The following is a 12,447-nucleotide window of genomic DNA, read 5'->3' as shown; positions in this document are numbered from 1 at the left end:
TGAGCGGCGCCCTCTGCTGGTAAAACACAGTCACATGTGTTTAGTGGAGGTGGAGACAGTCCTGTACCCATTCAGACCTCCAGCCAGAGGCGATTCTAGAGTCTGTAGGGGCCCTAAGCAAAAATTCCCAGGGGGCTCCTTCCAACCAGTGTTCATCACCATTATGTTACAAATAATCTGACAGAAAAAAATGTAGTTCAAAATGAGTTCAAAATATTTTTTTTTCCAAAATGAATGAAATAACATGGAAAAACCTTGTAATTAGAAAGTATGGGAAAATAAAAATATAGAAAAATAAAATACTGTAAAAAACTTTTAAACTTACAATGTAAAGAACCTACATTATAAAACAATATAAATATATAGAACAATGCAATACTGTAAATAACTGAAATAAACATATATAAACGGAGTAAAAAATATATATGCATTACACTGTAATTAATCCTCTTCATTTTCGAACTTGCAGAACGATGACTTCACACAGGTTAACGTGAGGTGGGGCCCCTTTAGGGGGGGTTTCCTACTGAGATGTCATTGCAAATCGCCCATTGTTGTTTAAGGGGGACTGGGGATCAATCAATCTTTATTTGTATAGCCCACGGTTTACGAAACATAGTTTGTCTCACGGGACTTCACAGGGTTGGTAATGCGGGTTGGGATGCGGCTGGTCACTGCACACTCTTTATCGTGGCAACGAATCAACTTTATGTCGCACACTCAGAACGGTTGCAGAAAACCTCCTGCAATGCGAGATTAAGTTCTTTTAGGCAAGGAATTGGACAGGATATCGCTGCATTTGTACTGCTGCAGTGAACAGTGGATATCATGCATGTACTTGCCCCATCTTGCAACTTCCTCACATTCAGCCACTATACCACCAACTATGGCTAATGCATAAAAAGATCACAACTGTAGTGGGAACTTAACTGATCTTCTCTGTAAAAACCTGTTGTAAAAAAAAAAAAGAGTCCAGATGGGCAATACAGCAAAGTTGGGAGCTTTACTGAAAATCAAAGACGAACAATCAAGGAGACAATTTTAAACGTATCTTTATTCTATCCAAAATATACATATACTTACCAGAATATAATTACCCTACTCTACATAATCTAGCCACACAACAAAACACCAGTAGGCCGCACACATACGGCTCTGAGAGAGTGCAAACATGGACATAAAGTGCAAAACACATTCATGTTGGTCAGCGCTGAAACGCATGGATCCACGCTGATCATCAACATTGTCAATACTACGCATCTACGCATTTATTTGTGCAAGATAGGGAATAAAGTGATTGTTGTTGTTGTTTGATGGACTGATAGAAAGTTCAATGTATGTGCTGCATGTTACCTGTGAAGATGAAAACATGTCCCCAACACGGTGAAATCTGACACCTGTAGCGAAATTATTATTTTAATCTAAACCATTGGTTCTCAAAGTGCGGCCCGCGAGCCAATGGCGGCCCGCAGAAACATTTGTGGCGGCCCGCAATGAATCACAGTTGATAGTTTTAATCCAGGAGCTACTAAGCTTGTTAAATGTTTGTAGGACATTATTGGATACAGACCAATAAGTGTAAACTGTAGAACTGCAATCTGGTCATTAAAATGATTACAAATGGGATTTATTTCTGGTTTTTTTCCTTTTGCGACCCTCAGTCCAATGTTAGGTTCCTAAATTGGCCCTCAGGTATCAAAACTCTGAGAACCCCTGATCTAAATGATCTGCATATGCTTTCACCACTGATACCTAAAAGTGCTTTGAAGCTTGTGTTTAAGTGCTTTGTTATCGACAGTAGTTGATGCTTTTCCTCCTCTATTTAGCCGGCCAGAGGCAGATATTGTAAAACAGTATAAATATAGATGTTTTATAACTATGAAAGCAACTTTTGACTCTAGTTTCCCAGCCTATCCGTACACGGGACTCTTATGGCTGCAGCTGTCGTCCATACAGCAGGAAGCGCACAGCGGTGCGCAGGTCCTCCAGCTCCAGGTTGGACAAAAAGCTCCTCTGAAGCTCCGCCTCCACACTGTTCCCACTGGGTCCGCAGCAGCCCTTCAGGAGAACCACGGCAGACTGACACAGCAGCCAGTCGGCCAGCTTCTTCATGTCAACGCTGTTCTGACCGGCCGGGGCATTCCGTCCCCAGATGCCGAGATGTAGCATATTAGCAGCGACGCGAGCACTGGGGCGCTGCGGAGTAAAGGGAATCGTCAGTGAGGATCGTGGAAGTGGAAGAAAAAAATTACTGTTTACAGCCAATTACAAAGCAATCGTTTGTGCGACAGTTTATCATTATTTAAAATCTAACCTAACCCATGACATAAAACAAGCCGTTTTTTTTTAAATACATATTTTTATGGACAAAATGTACAATATGTAATGTAACTTTGGAACCGATTTGTAGTTAAACTTTAATTTTGTTTGATCATTTTGTCTTCAACACATTACCACACAGAAATGAACGAGTATGTTGCTTATTTTATTAATATGTATAAGGATTTTAAAAATTAAAGTTGCTGTTGATATTTATCCTGAGGCTTTTATTGTTGTAGCCGACCTTGAAATGTTTGCAGTTTTGGATGCTGAGTGATTTTGATGTTTGTGCCCACCTTGTCTTTGTGTGTATGTCTTTTACTGGTCAAATAAAGATTAAAAAAAAAATAAAAGTTGCTAATGAAAACTAAATGTACTGAATATTATCAAATACTTCTACGATGAAACCTAATTTATATGATTTTAACTGTTAAGGACATTTGATTGCATATCATCGACTCAACAACACCCTTCACACCCTCTCTACCTTGTTCGGGTTCCTCCTGAGGAGCAACCTGATCAGTGACTGCACTTCAGCAGGAACAGTAGAGGGCAGCAAAGGAAGCTGCGTCTCCTCGTATTTTCTGCTCTCCAGTCCCACGGCTCTGTAGAACGGGTTCTGTTTGCCGAAAATCTCGTAGGAGATGGCACCCACAGCCCAGGCGTCCGATTTGCTGTAGTCGATCACCACACCAGAGCCTGGAACGGCAGTCACAACCTGAGGGGTTGAATAAACATATGGTTCATTATAGTCAACTGTTAACCCGTGTGAATGAATATCTTTATCACAACTACTCACTGAGCACTATGCCAGGCAACCACACTAGATTTAAGAACATTTTTATTGGCAAGTATCCTTTATAAACACAAAAATACATTGTTTGTCAGATAGTTAAGAGATTGCGACTGAAATTTGGAGAAACATTTAATAGTAATAATGTGTTCTTCTGCCTCCAAATGTCTTTGCACAGTGCATAACCATAACATCAATATATGTTATATAGTGTTATTGAATTATTGCCCAACCCTAAGTGTCAATACCTCATACAACCCCATTTTTAAAGGGGATATATTACGCAAATTAAAACTTTGTGGCCACCTTTAAAAAAATAAAATATGACTTCCGCACGCAGAGAGTGCAGGCGAGGGCAATAGTATCCGGAAGAGTGGAAGTCCGCAAAGTGTTCTATTCTTGGCTGCACAGTGCAGCACAGAGTTCTACACAAACTTCCAGCCACAGAGGATTTACGTGTCCAGAGGATACATTTCAAATATGACGGCAATGTGCCGGCTAGAGTCGGCAAATGATGGCTTTTCCAAATGCTAACTGCTTTTGCATTTAAAGAGAGGCACTCAAAACCGAGTGTTCTGAACAGGGCTGTTTTGGCAGAGTGATTGAACTGCTGTGGTGCTTCATCCTTAAGGTATTTTGACCAAAGCATGTCACAGACATTTTCTTTAGGACACCAGGGAACTTGGTTCACTTGTAGAAATAGGGTGTAATATGTCTCCTTTAAAAGAAAACAAAACTGGCCTATCCCTTTCAGCCTACCTCTGGTGCCATGAGTGAGGCATTCCCTCCTCTGCTGACCCACACACTGTTGAAGGGCAGCTGCAGACTCGAGTCACGCTGAGCCAGGCAGCAGCCAAAGTCAGAGATCACTAGACGAGGGCATCCACCTGCACCGAGGCAAAACAAAGTCAAACGCCAAATTGACTGTTACCTGCATTGCTGTGGGATTTTGTCTCTTACGGTTTATTTCACCTGAGTCAAACTCCAACAGCACATTGTCTGACTTGAGGTCTCTGTGAGCCACGCCCTGTCTGCACAGATGGTCGACCCCCTCGAGCAGCTGCAGCACCATCAGCGAGCCCTGCCTGCAGCTCGGTGCGGACACTTCCAGGTACTGTCGCAGTGTGTATGGATAGCTAAGGCAAAGAAGAAGACAGGCTGCTAATGCACCTGAACCTTTGTGTCTCTTATCATACATTTAGATCCAGCCATTTATACAATTAATGATGTTGTTCATCTGTTGTGTAAAAGTAGTACCGAAAGTAACAGCATGGAAACCGACGTTTCTGTTAGCGTAACAAAGGTGAGCTGTGTAAAACATAAACAAATATCCTGTACATTCAAACCATCGTCACAAATCTCGCTCTGTATTGAGATTTTAGAAATGTTGGAGATTAAGGCTCGTTTCAAGATTTTTAAAAGTCCTTTAAACTGATCTACAGTACGGCATTGTTCTGTTTGATTCCTGTGACGGACGTTGTGCTCACGACTCTTCCAGTGACGACACTCTCTACCAATCAGTGGCCGGCAGTCTGTTGAAGGTGCTATCCCTATGCTACCATTTTTAAAAGAAGACTTAAAAATGATCTTTTTTACTCTGGGGTCCTTTTTTTTTTATTCCACCCTGTGTTGTACTTAAATGTTTTATTTGCATTATTTGTTTTATCTCAAAGTTAAAGGTACAATATGTAGTATTTATGGGTTTATATGACCCAAAATCCACTTTTTTATACATATTATGTGCTCCTGCATTGTCTAGTCGCTGTATAATAGTTTTTGTTTCATTTTCGTAGTGTTTCAAAAAGTCATGTTAAATAACATGACCGCGGACCGTGGTTGCATAGCCACTGTTAGCAGCGAGACGCCATGTTTCTACCGGAGCCTGTAAGGACAAACGCGAGAGAACAAATCAAGCGTCTCTTTACTTGTAGCAGAAGTCCCGCCTCCTCTCTCTCCGCTTCGTCTGCTACGGCCGCGGTAGCTCCGCCCTCTCCCTCGCCTCACGAACCTCATCTGCTGACACGGAGAAAGACGACGAGGACGACATTTGACCAGCTGCGGATACCGTAGCGCTCAGGGAAGGGAGGGGGTGAGCAGAGGAGCAGTTCTTTGTTGTAAATTTCAGCCTCTCCTCTAGATGGCACTATAAACTACTTATTTCCCCTTTAAAACAGGGTTTTTCCTTTTTGACTTTTCCTATTTTATTCCACCCCGTGTTGTGTTTGTTTAGCTGCAATCTTTGTTTGAAAGGTGCTACACAAATAAAGTTTATTATCACTTCACCCCACAGAGAGGCAGTGAAGTATTGTTTTTAGCGGCTCTGTGTGTCTGTCTGTGCTTCCACACTTGCCAATATGACCAACAGAGGCCGCCAGAGGCTTGTTGAGCGAATGTGGTGAAGTCTGCAATCTCCGATTGCCTTCCGCCATGGAGGTTATGTTTTCGCCAGAGTTTGTTTGTTTGTCTGTCTGTCTGTTTGCCTGTTAGCAACATAATTTGAAAAAGTCATGGGCGGATTTGGATGACATTTTCAGGAAATGTCCGCAATGTGGAACCAGAGATTACATTTTGCCCGTGACCCGTAGACGCTATCACTGGTTACAACACTCGCTGTCTGACCCAGGAGCGCCGGCAGGGTGTAATTTGTAGACACTGTGCCTACAACTTTTTTCACAGCACATTCCCCCTAAATGATTAGGCTAAAATATTTGTATATGTTGCCAATATATCAATGGTAAGAGTAGATTTTCAAATTCTAAAGTGCTCGCCGAGTGCCTTTCTAGTTATTACTACATTACTATACTATTGAGTCCAGTCAGTGCGAGAACTCTATAATAGAAAAGTGCCATTGGATACATACTGGAAATATTTTTCCTCCTTTAGAATTCTGGGACCTGCAGTATTAAACAACTCTCAAACTGAGTTTTGATGAAAAACAGCAGGTCTTACTGTTTCATGACCAGGAAAAGAGTGCGGTTGTTGCCCAGGCCAGCTGGGTTAAGCCTGGTTGGCAGCACATCGGGATACTCTTCCTGTGCACCTGGTAGCAAGGGAACGTCTGCTGTGAAAGCCCGGTACACTCTGATCACATTTGGATGTGCCGACACTCTTCTGGGCAGGAATCCAAATTGTCTGAATGTGGAAAGCAACGACAAAAAGAGTCATTTGTTAATGTCTTTCCAACACTATGTTCATTGCAGCAAGATCTTGTAAAAGTACAGTGAAAATACTCACCCATCGAGGGTAATTTGCTCTTTTTCCTGCTTTACAGCCTGGGCCGATGCAGGCACCAGCTCCTGTGACATGGATTTCAGTATTGCCTCGCTTGATGAACCTGCCTGCAACATAAAAAAAAAAGACCAGTCAGTTCTGTGATGTGTACCTGTGATTTATTTTCCCACAGAGGATTGTTTTCTTTTATTAAAATACAAACTGTAAAAACCTACTCCGAAGTTCCACATCATCTTGATAGCCAGAGGGAAGCTCCTCAGCGAGCAGCACATCACAGACCGAGCCTTCGCTCCTTCCTCCTCGACGTCGGCGTCGTCGTCTCTCAGCTGCACCAGGGAGCACTTGCTGTCACTTTCCTTTGGAGAGGCAGATTGAGCTGCAGCCTCGTACACTGCTGCATTGGAGCCTTTCCCAATCTGGTTCCCAATGATGTAATCGTCCAGTTTATATCCAGAGGCGAACGTCGCAAGAGGGCTTTGGAACTTTTTCCTCCTAAACACAACCTGGAGGGGAAAAATACAAAACATGTCCTTCTTTTTGAGACAGTTTTGGACAACAGAAACATTTAAATATCAATCCTAGTGGGCAGAACTTTATATTTCAATAAAATGGAATAAGTAGTACACGATGAAATGTGGCATGTTCACTATGAACAGTCTTCTCTTGCGGATTTGGTTGAATAATATACTGTACATGAATATGGTAGTGAAAGCAGAGCGCTTAAAAAACCCCAATCTTAAACATCACCCCCTTTGAGTTTAGATATTTCCTGTGATGTTGCAAACGTTTAAATACAGGGTCTCTGCAGGTTTCAACAAGTCAAATTTAAGACTTTTTAAGACTTTTTTAAGACCATAATGAATACAATTTAAGACCCATTTCAAATCCATACTGGCAAAAAAGTACAAAAGACATGAAGGAAAATTGGAGCCACAAATCGCTGAACTTGCAATTCGGCTTAGATAAATTCAAATTATTGGATTTAAGACCGAGCGGATACCCTCTAAATATGTATATATTTGTTATGAATTGTTTGAGAATACAGGTGGCTAATAATGACAAAAGAGACTTAGATGGTGTTTGGCCATTTTGTCACTTTTTTTAATCATTTAATGAATAAAAATTCATATAATATTTTGGTCCTGTCCAACATTACAATCAGCACTGTTTGGTATCAGACATGTATAGTATTATTATTATCATTACTAGTAGTAGCATTAATAACTTTTTTCTGCTTTTAAAATATTTTTATTGATTTTAACAAGAATGGGAATTTGATATTGATCGGTATCAGAATGGTCAAAAACATATCGGACAGACAATGCACATTTTAGCAGTCATTTAGAGTCATGTTTGGGTTGTTTTGTTCCACATTTGGAGAACCGTGCATTTGAAATGACTCAGCACAAATGTGTTGTTAACAGCTTCATAGTTCGGAGATTTAACTCGACAAATTACGTCATTATATAGTGAAGTAAGTATTTTATAGTGCCATCTAGAGGAGAGGATGAAATTTACAACAAAGAACTGCCCCTCTGCTCACCCCCTCCCTTCCCTGAGCGCTACGGTGTCCTCAGCCGGTCAAATGTCGTCCTCGTCGTCTTTCTCCGTGTCAGCAGATGAGGTTCGTGAGGCGAGGGAGAGGGCGAGCTACCGCGGCCGTAGCAGACGAAGCGGAGAGAGAGGAGGCGGGACTTCAGCTACAAGTAAAGAGACGCTTGTTTTGTACTCTCGCGTTTGTCCTTACAGGCTCCGGTAGAAACATGGCGTCTCGCTGCTAACAGTGGCTATGCAACCGCGGCCCGCGACCATGTTATTTTACATGACTTTTTGAAACACTACGAAAATGAAACAAAAACTATTATACAGCGACTAGACAATGCAGGAGCACATAATATGTATAAAAAAGTGGATTTTGGATTATAAAAACCCATAAATACTACACATTGTCCCTTTAAGTCATAAGTTTAGAATAACATTATTATACCATTATTCGCCGTTGGCAACTACCACGACACACTGTGTACAGCTTACCTGGATCTCCTGACATGTCGCCGCACTCTTCCTGTCATCCTCGAGCTGTTCTTCGATGAGCCCCACACCGAGACCGAAGGCCAAACACAGGGCCCTGTTCCGCGGTGACCCGGCGCCAGTGAGCCGCCACCTCCTGAAGCCGGCGGACTGTAGCTGAGCGGCCAGGCCCCGCAGAGAGGAGCGGTAGTAGCGGTACCGAGACGGCAGGAAAGCCTGAGGCTGAGCGGTGCGCACCGACGGGCCGACACGAAAACGGTCAGCTCGGAGCTTTGCTGCGACTCGGACACCGGATTTGAGAAGACCCAGCTGCAAGACCGAGCGGCCCAGCTCGAGCCCGCGACTAATGGCGTGTTTCACAGACATAATTTACTCGCGGAGGTGAACTACGCCAGCGACGCTCGGGTTTCCCCAAAGACAAGGACGCCGATGTGTAAACAACTGTCACTGAGCATGCGCACAAACGCTGAGCCGAGTCGACCGACTTCAAAGGCTGCGCATGTGCGACGAATGTATGTTTATGTTTCGATGGATTTTTTCTGATAATGATTAAGGTCAGAGGCGATTCTAGAGTCTGTAGGGGCCATAAACAAAAATATTATTTACATGAATCTAATGTATGCTGTAAAATAGCTTAACAGGATGTGTCCAGCAACCACATAAAGCCAGCATTTTAAGTCAAGTATTTATTAAATGACCAAGAATCAAGAGCTTTCACAACCTTTACCAGATACATACAACAAACATGTGACAAGATAGTGCAGTCAAATTATTCAGAAGTGCAGAATTGGATCTTTAGATGTGTTGCTAAAGGCATCTTAGAATAATACTCTCTTACACAAAACAGTCCGATTGTCTGATTTGCATGAAGTTTAACCTGCAGTTAAACCCTGAGCTATACAAACATCAACAATGTTAGCAAACACGCTAACGAACGTAGCTTCAAATGAGTGCTGTCCGCTGCTAAGAGCCATAAACAGCTAACAAGTATGAAAAAAAATTATCTTTCTCCTCCTAGATGGTAGGTCGCGCCCAAATCGTCCCTATACACCGTCGGCCCCTGGTCATGAGTCCCGTACCCTCTAGGGAGGGGACACTAAAAACTCAATGTACATGTTTGTTTTTTGTTTTTATGGCGTTATTATCACGCTAATATATGTCTGTGTGTATGTGTAAGTGTTCGTTTCCTCCGATAAGTTGGTTTTAATTTGATATTTTATTCTATAATAGCAGTCTGTCCATCTAGAGCTTTTATTTTGGTACTTCCTGTGACCGGCACTGTGAATTTGCATATTAGCTAAATATTTAGCTTCACGTTTTTCGGTGTAAAGTTTAATACATTTATAATATAATATAATATAATATACATATATATATATATATATATATATATAATATAATATATATATATATATATAATATTGCTTTTCACTGTTTGAAGCTAAATGTGGCAAAATGTTGCTAACACCTCATAATTGTTGATTTCTATTTGAAACATGGAATAAATAAATAAAATGTTTCCATATTAAAATGAAATTCTCACATTTTAAGCTGTAGACAATGAGCGAGTGAGACATCAAAACTCTGTGCATCGTATTTTGGTTACACGGGATCTCATCTGAGCAGCAACATTTAAAAAAAAAAAGCTAAAAGTTCCATATTACATTTTCTTGTCCTGGAAGTTTTCATAAACAAAATGGCGACACCTCCTTTCCTGTGCATTCTCGCTTCACTCGTGAAACATAAGTTGGGAGTTATTAATTTGATGAGAACCGCTCCACTATTATCTTGACCTGAAAATGATTTTCCTGCTGTTTGCTGACTGCAGCTGACATGGAATTGATATTAGATTTGACATAGAAATTAAACACTCCTTTTTTTCTGGGCGGGCTGTCCTTCAATTTGTGTTTTTATCTCAAATTACTCTGTTCTGGTTGCACTTGGTGAAGGGATCCGACGAGTGACGCAGAGAGAAAAACAGGTTAGGAAACAAACAGATTTTCTGGTGACCTGGTAAAAAGTCTAAAAAGTTAAAGTCTATCCTGGGAAAAAAACAAATGAAATAGTCAATAAAGTGTACTGAATGGACTTCACGTGAGGATGAAAGCAATTTGTTAAAGTCCTTTTCTGACTGACAGTAGAGGGCCAATGATAAAAAACACGGTGCTGTGCCAACCTCAGCTGACATAGGGCGGTAGGCGGGGTCACACCCTGGACAGTTCGCCAGTCCATCGAAGGGACACATATAGAGACAAACAACCATTCCAACAACCAACCAGTGACCAATTTACCTAATCCCCATATTCCTTGTTTTTGGAGTGTGGGAGGAAGCTGGAGATCCCACATGCACACAGGGAGAACATGCAAACTCCATGCAGAAAAGCCCTTGTTCCAACTGGGGCTCGAACCTGGTGCTGCAAAGGCAAGAGCACTATCCACTACACCAGGGGTTCTCAAAGTTTTGATACCTGAGGGCCAATTTAGGAACCCAACATTGGACTGAGGGCCGCCAAAGAGGAAAAAAACAGAAAGAAATCCCATTTGTAATAAATCTTAATGACCAGATTGCAGTTCTACAGTTTACACGTATTGGTCTGTATCCAGTAATGTCCAATAAACATTTAATTAGCTTAGTAGCTCCTGGATTAAAACTATCAACTGTAATTCATTTGCGGGCTGCCGGAAATGTTTCTGCGGGCCGCACTTTGAGAACCAATGCACTACACCAACCGTGTGGCCCTTAATCAGTATCATGTGATCTAATTTGGCAGTGACTTGAATGCAACAAACATTTGTATATTGGAAAGTATATATATATATATTTTTTCCTGATAGGACTTTTTTCTTTTCTGTTGTAAAGACAGCAGAAACAGACACCCAACTTACAAAAAAATAATTCACATTAACTTTCAGGTTGGTTTATTCCTTCATTCAGTACTCGTCTTGTGTTCAAGGCCAAATCATTGGGGACGATTCTCCGAAATAACATAGCCATATTTGACATACAGTATTGTTCTACTACTACTAGAATTAAAGGCCAAGGATTATTTCTATATCTCAGCTAAAAGCAATGAATGAACAAAAACATTTCCAAGAAACACAGCTTACCTCAAAGTCATATTGCAAATAAACTGTGTAAAGTTGGCATTTTTTTTTTATTCAAGGTCTATGCAAACCAACAGCTTTAACCATCAATAATTTGTAACCACTGTTCTCATAATCCATACAATAAAGCTGTTTATGTTGGTGTAAACACCAGGGAAGCGTTTTAATCCACAGCCGATACCCCAGGAGACAATGCCGACCAATCTGCCGTAGCAGATAAGGGGCCCGCCGGAATCACCCTGTAGATCAACAGGACAGAATGAAATCAAATATCATTTGAATATTGATTTGGGAACTTAAATGTCCCAGACATTGCTGTTATTCATTAAAACTTTAAACTAACAAGTTTAAACTGATATTGCCACATACGATGATACACTTTGGTGTCAAAATCTTTGTTTATTAATTATTGAATATGTTAAATTTGGAGGGGGGAAGAAGATGATGATACAAAATCAATTATAAAGTAGTATATTGCTATATGAGAAAATATAACGTCACATCATATACTACAACGTATTATGTTGTATTATATGATTCCATATTTCATATTATTGAAGTGCAATGCATTCATTTGAGAAAAAAATTTACATTTTATTTTATTTTATCTAAACAAGCCGTCCAAGTTGTTACCATCGAGCTCTCAATAAAGGAATGAATGTATTCTTTCAAATGCTCTCTAAACTCAGAAAAAAAAAAAATCAACAGACCAAAAAATAAATTACTCCCAAAAACAAACCCATTTTTTTCCCCAAGTGAATGCAACGTGCTTCCGTAATAACATGCATACAAATCAACAGGTTTAATTAAACTAGTATAAAATTGAATTAAATGATGTACCCGGCAGGAATCTTTAGGAGTACGAGTGAATCCTGCACACAGATTTCCTGAGGTGACCCAGCGGCGGGCCACATAGAAGTTTGGACAATTAACCACTTGAAGTTGAGCAGAACGTAGTCTTGGAGAGA

The 12,447-nt window shown here is 40.9% G+C and overlaps 1 protein-coding gene across 1 annotated transcript; it reads right to left on the bottom strand.

Annotated features, from left to right (window-relative positions):
- Positions 1-1,036: 1,036 nt before the first annotated feature.
- Positions 1,037-8,821, bottom strand: pink1 (PTEN induced kinase 1). The gene is made up of 8 exons (XM_083895718.1): positions 8,378-8,821; positions 6,559-6,846; positions 6,347-6,450; positions 6,062-6,244; positions 4,085-4,248; positions 3,872-3,999; positions 2,807-3,037; positions 1,037-2,196 (listed from the first exon to the last, which is right to left on the bottom strand). Exons 1-8 carry the CDS (start codon positions 8,738-8,740, stop codon positions 1,930-1,932), a joined length of 1,728 nt encoding a protein of 575 aa, XP_083751844.1. The 5' UTR covers positions 8,741-8,821; the 3' UTR covers positions 1,037-1,929.
- Between the last annotated feature and the right edge of the window lie 3,626 nt (positions 8,822-12,447).

This window comes from Microchirus variegatus (assembly GCF_963457635.1).
Source record: "Microchirus variegatus genome assembly, chromosome: 9".
Classification (NCBI taxonomy): Eukaryota; Metazoa; Chordata; class Actinopteri; order Pleuronectiformes; family Soleidae; genus Microchirus; species Microchirus variegatus.
The sequence above is the reverse complement of the archived record's forward strand: the minus strand, read 5'-3'. Positions and strand labels throughout refer to the sequence as shown.

What these genes read in the sequence shown, in the direction of transcription:
- pink1 (XM_083895718.1), bottom strand. Translation starts at nt 8,740, where the DNA reads ATGTCTGTGAAACACGCCATTAGTCGCGGGCTCGAGCTGGGCCGCTCG. An exon ending in CGACATGTCAGGAGATCCAG is followed by an intron (nt 6,847 to 8,377) that starts GTAAGCTGTACA and finishes TTTCCCCTCCAG; the next exon opens with GTTGTGTTTAGGAGGAAAAA. An exon ending in CCTCACTCATGGCACCAGAG is followed by an intron (nt 3,038 to 3,871) that starts GTAGGCTGAAAG and finishes TCAACCCCTCAG; the next exon opens with GTTGTGACTGCCGTTCCAGG.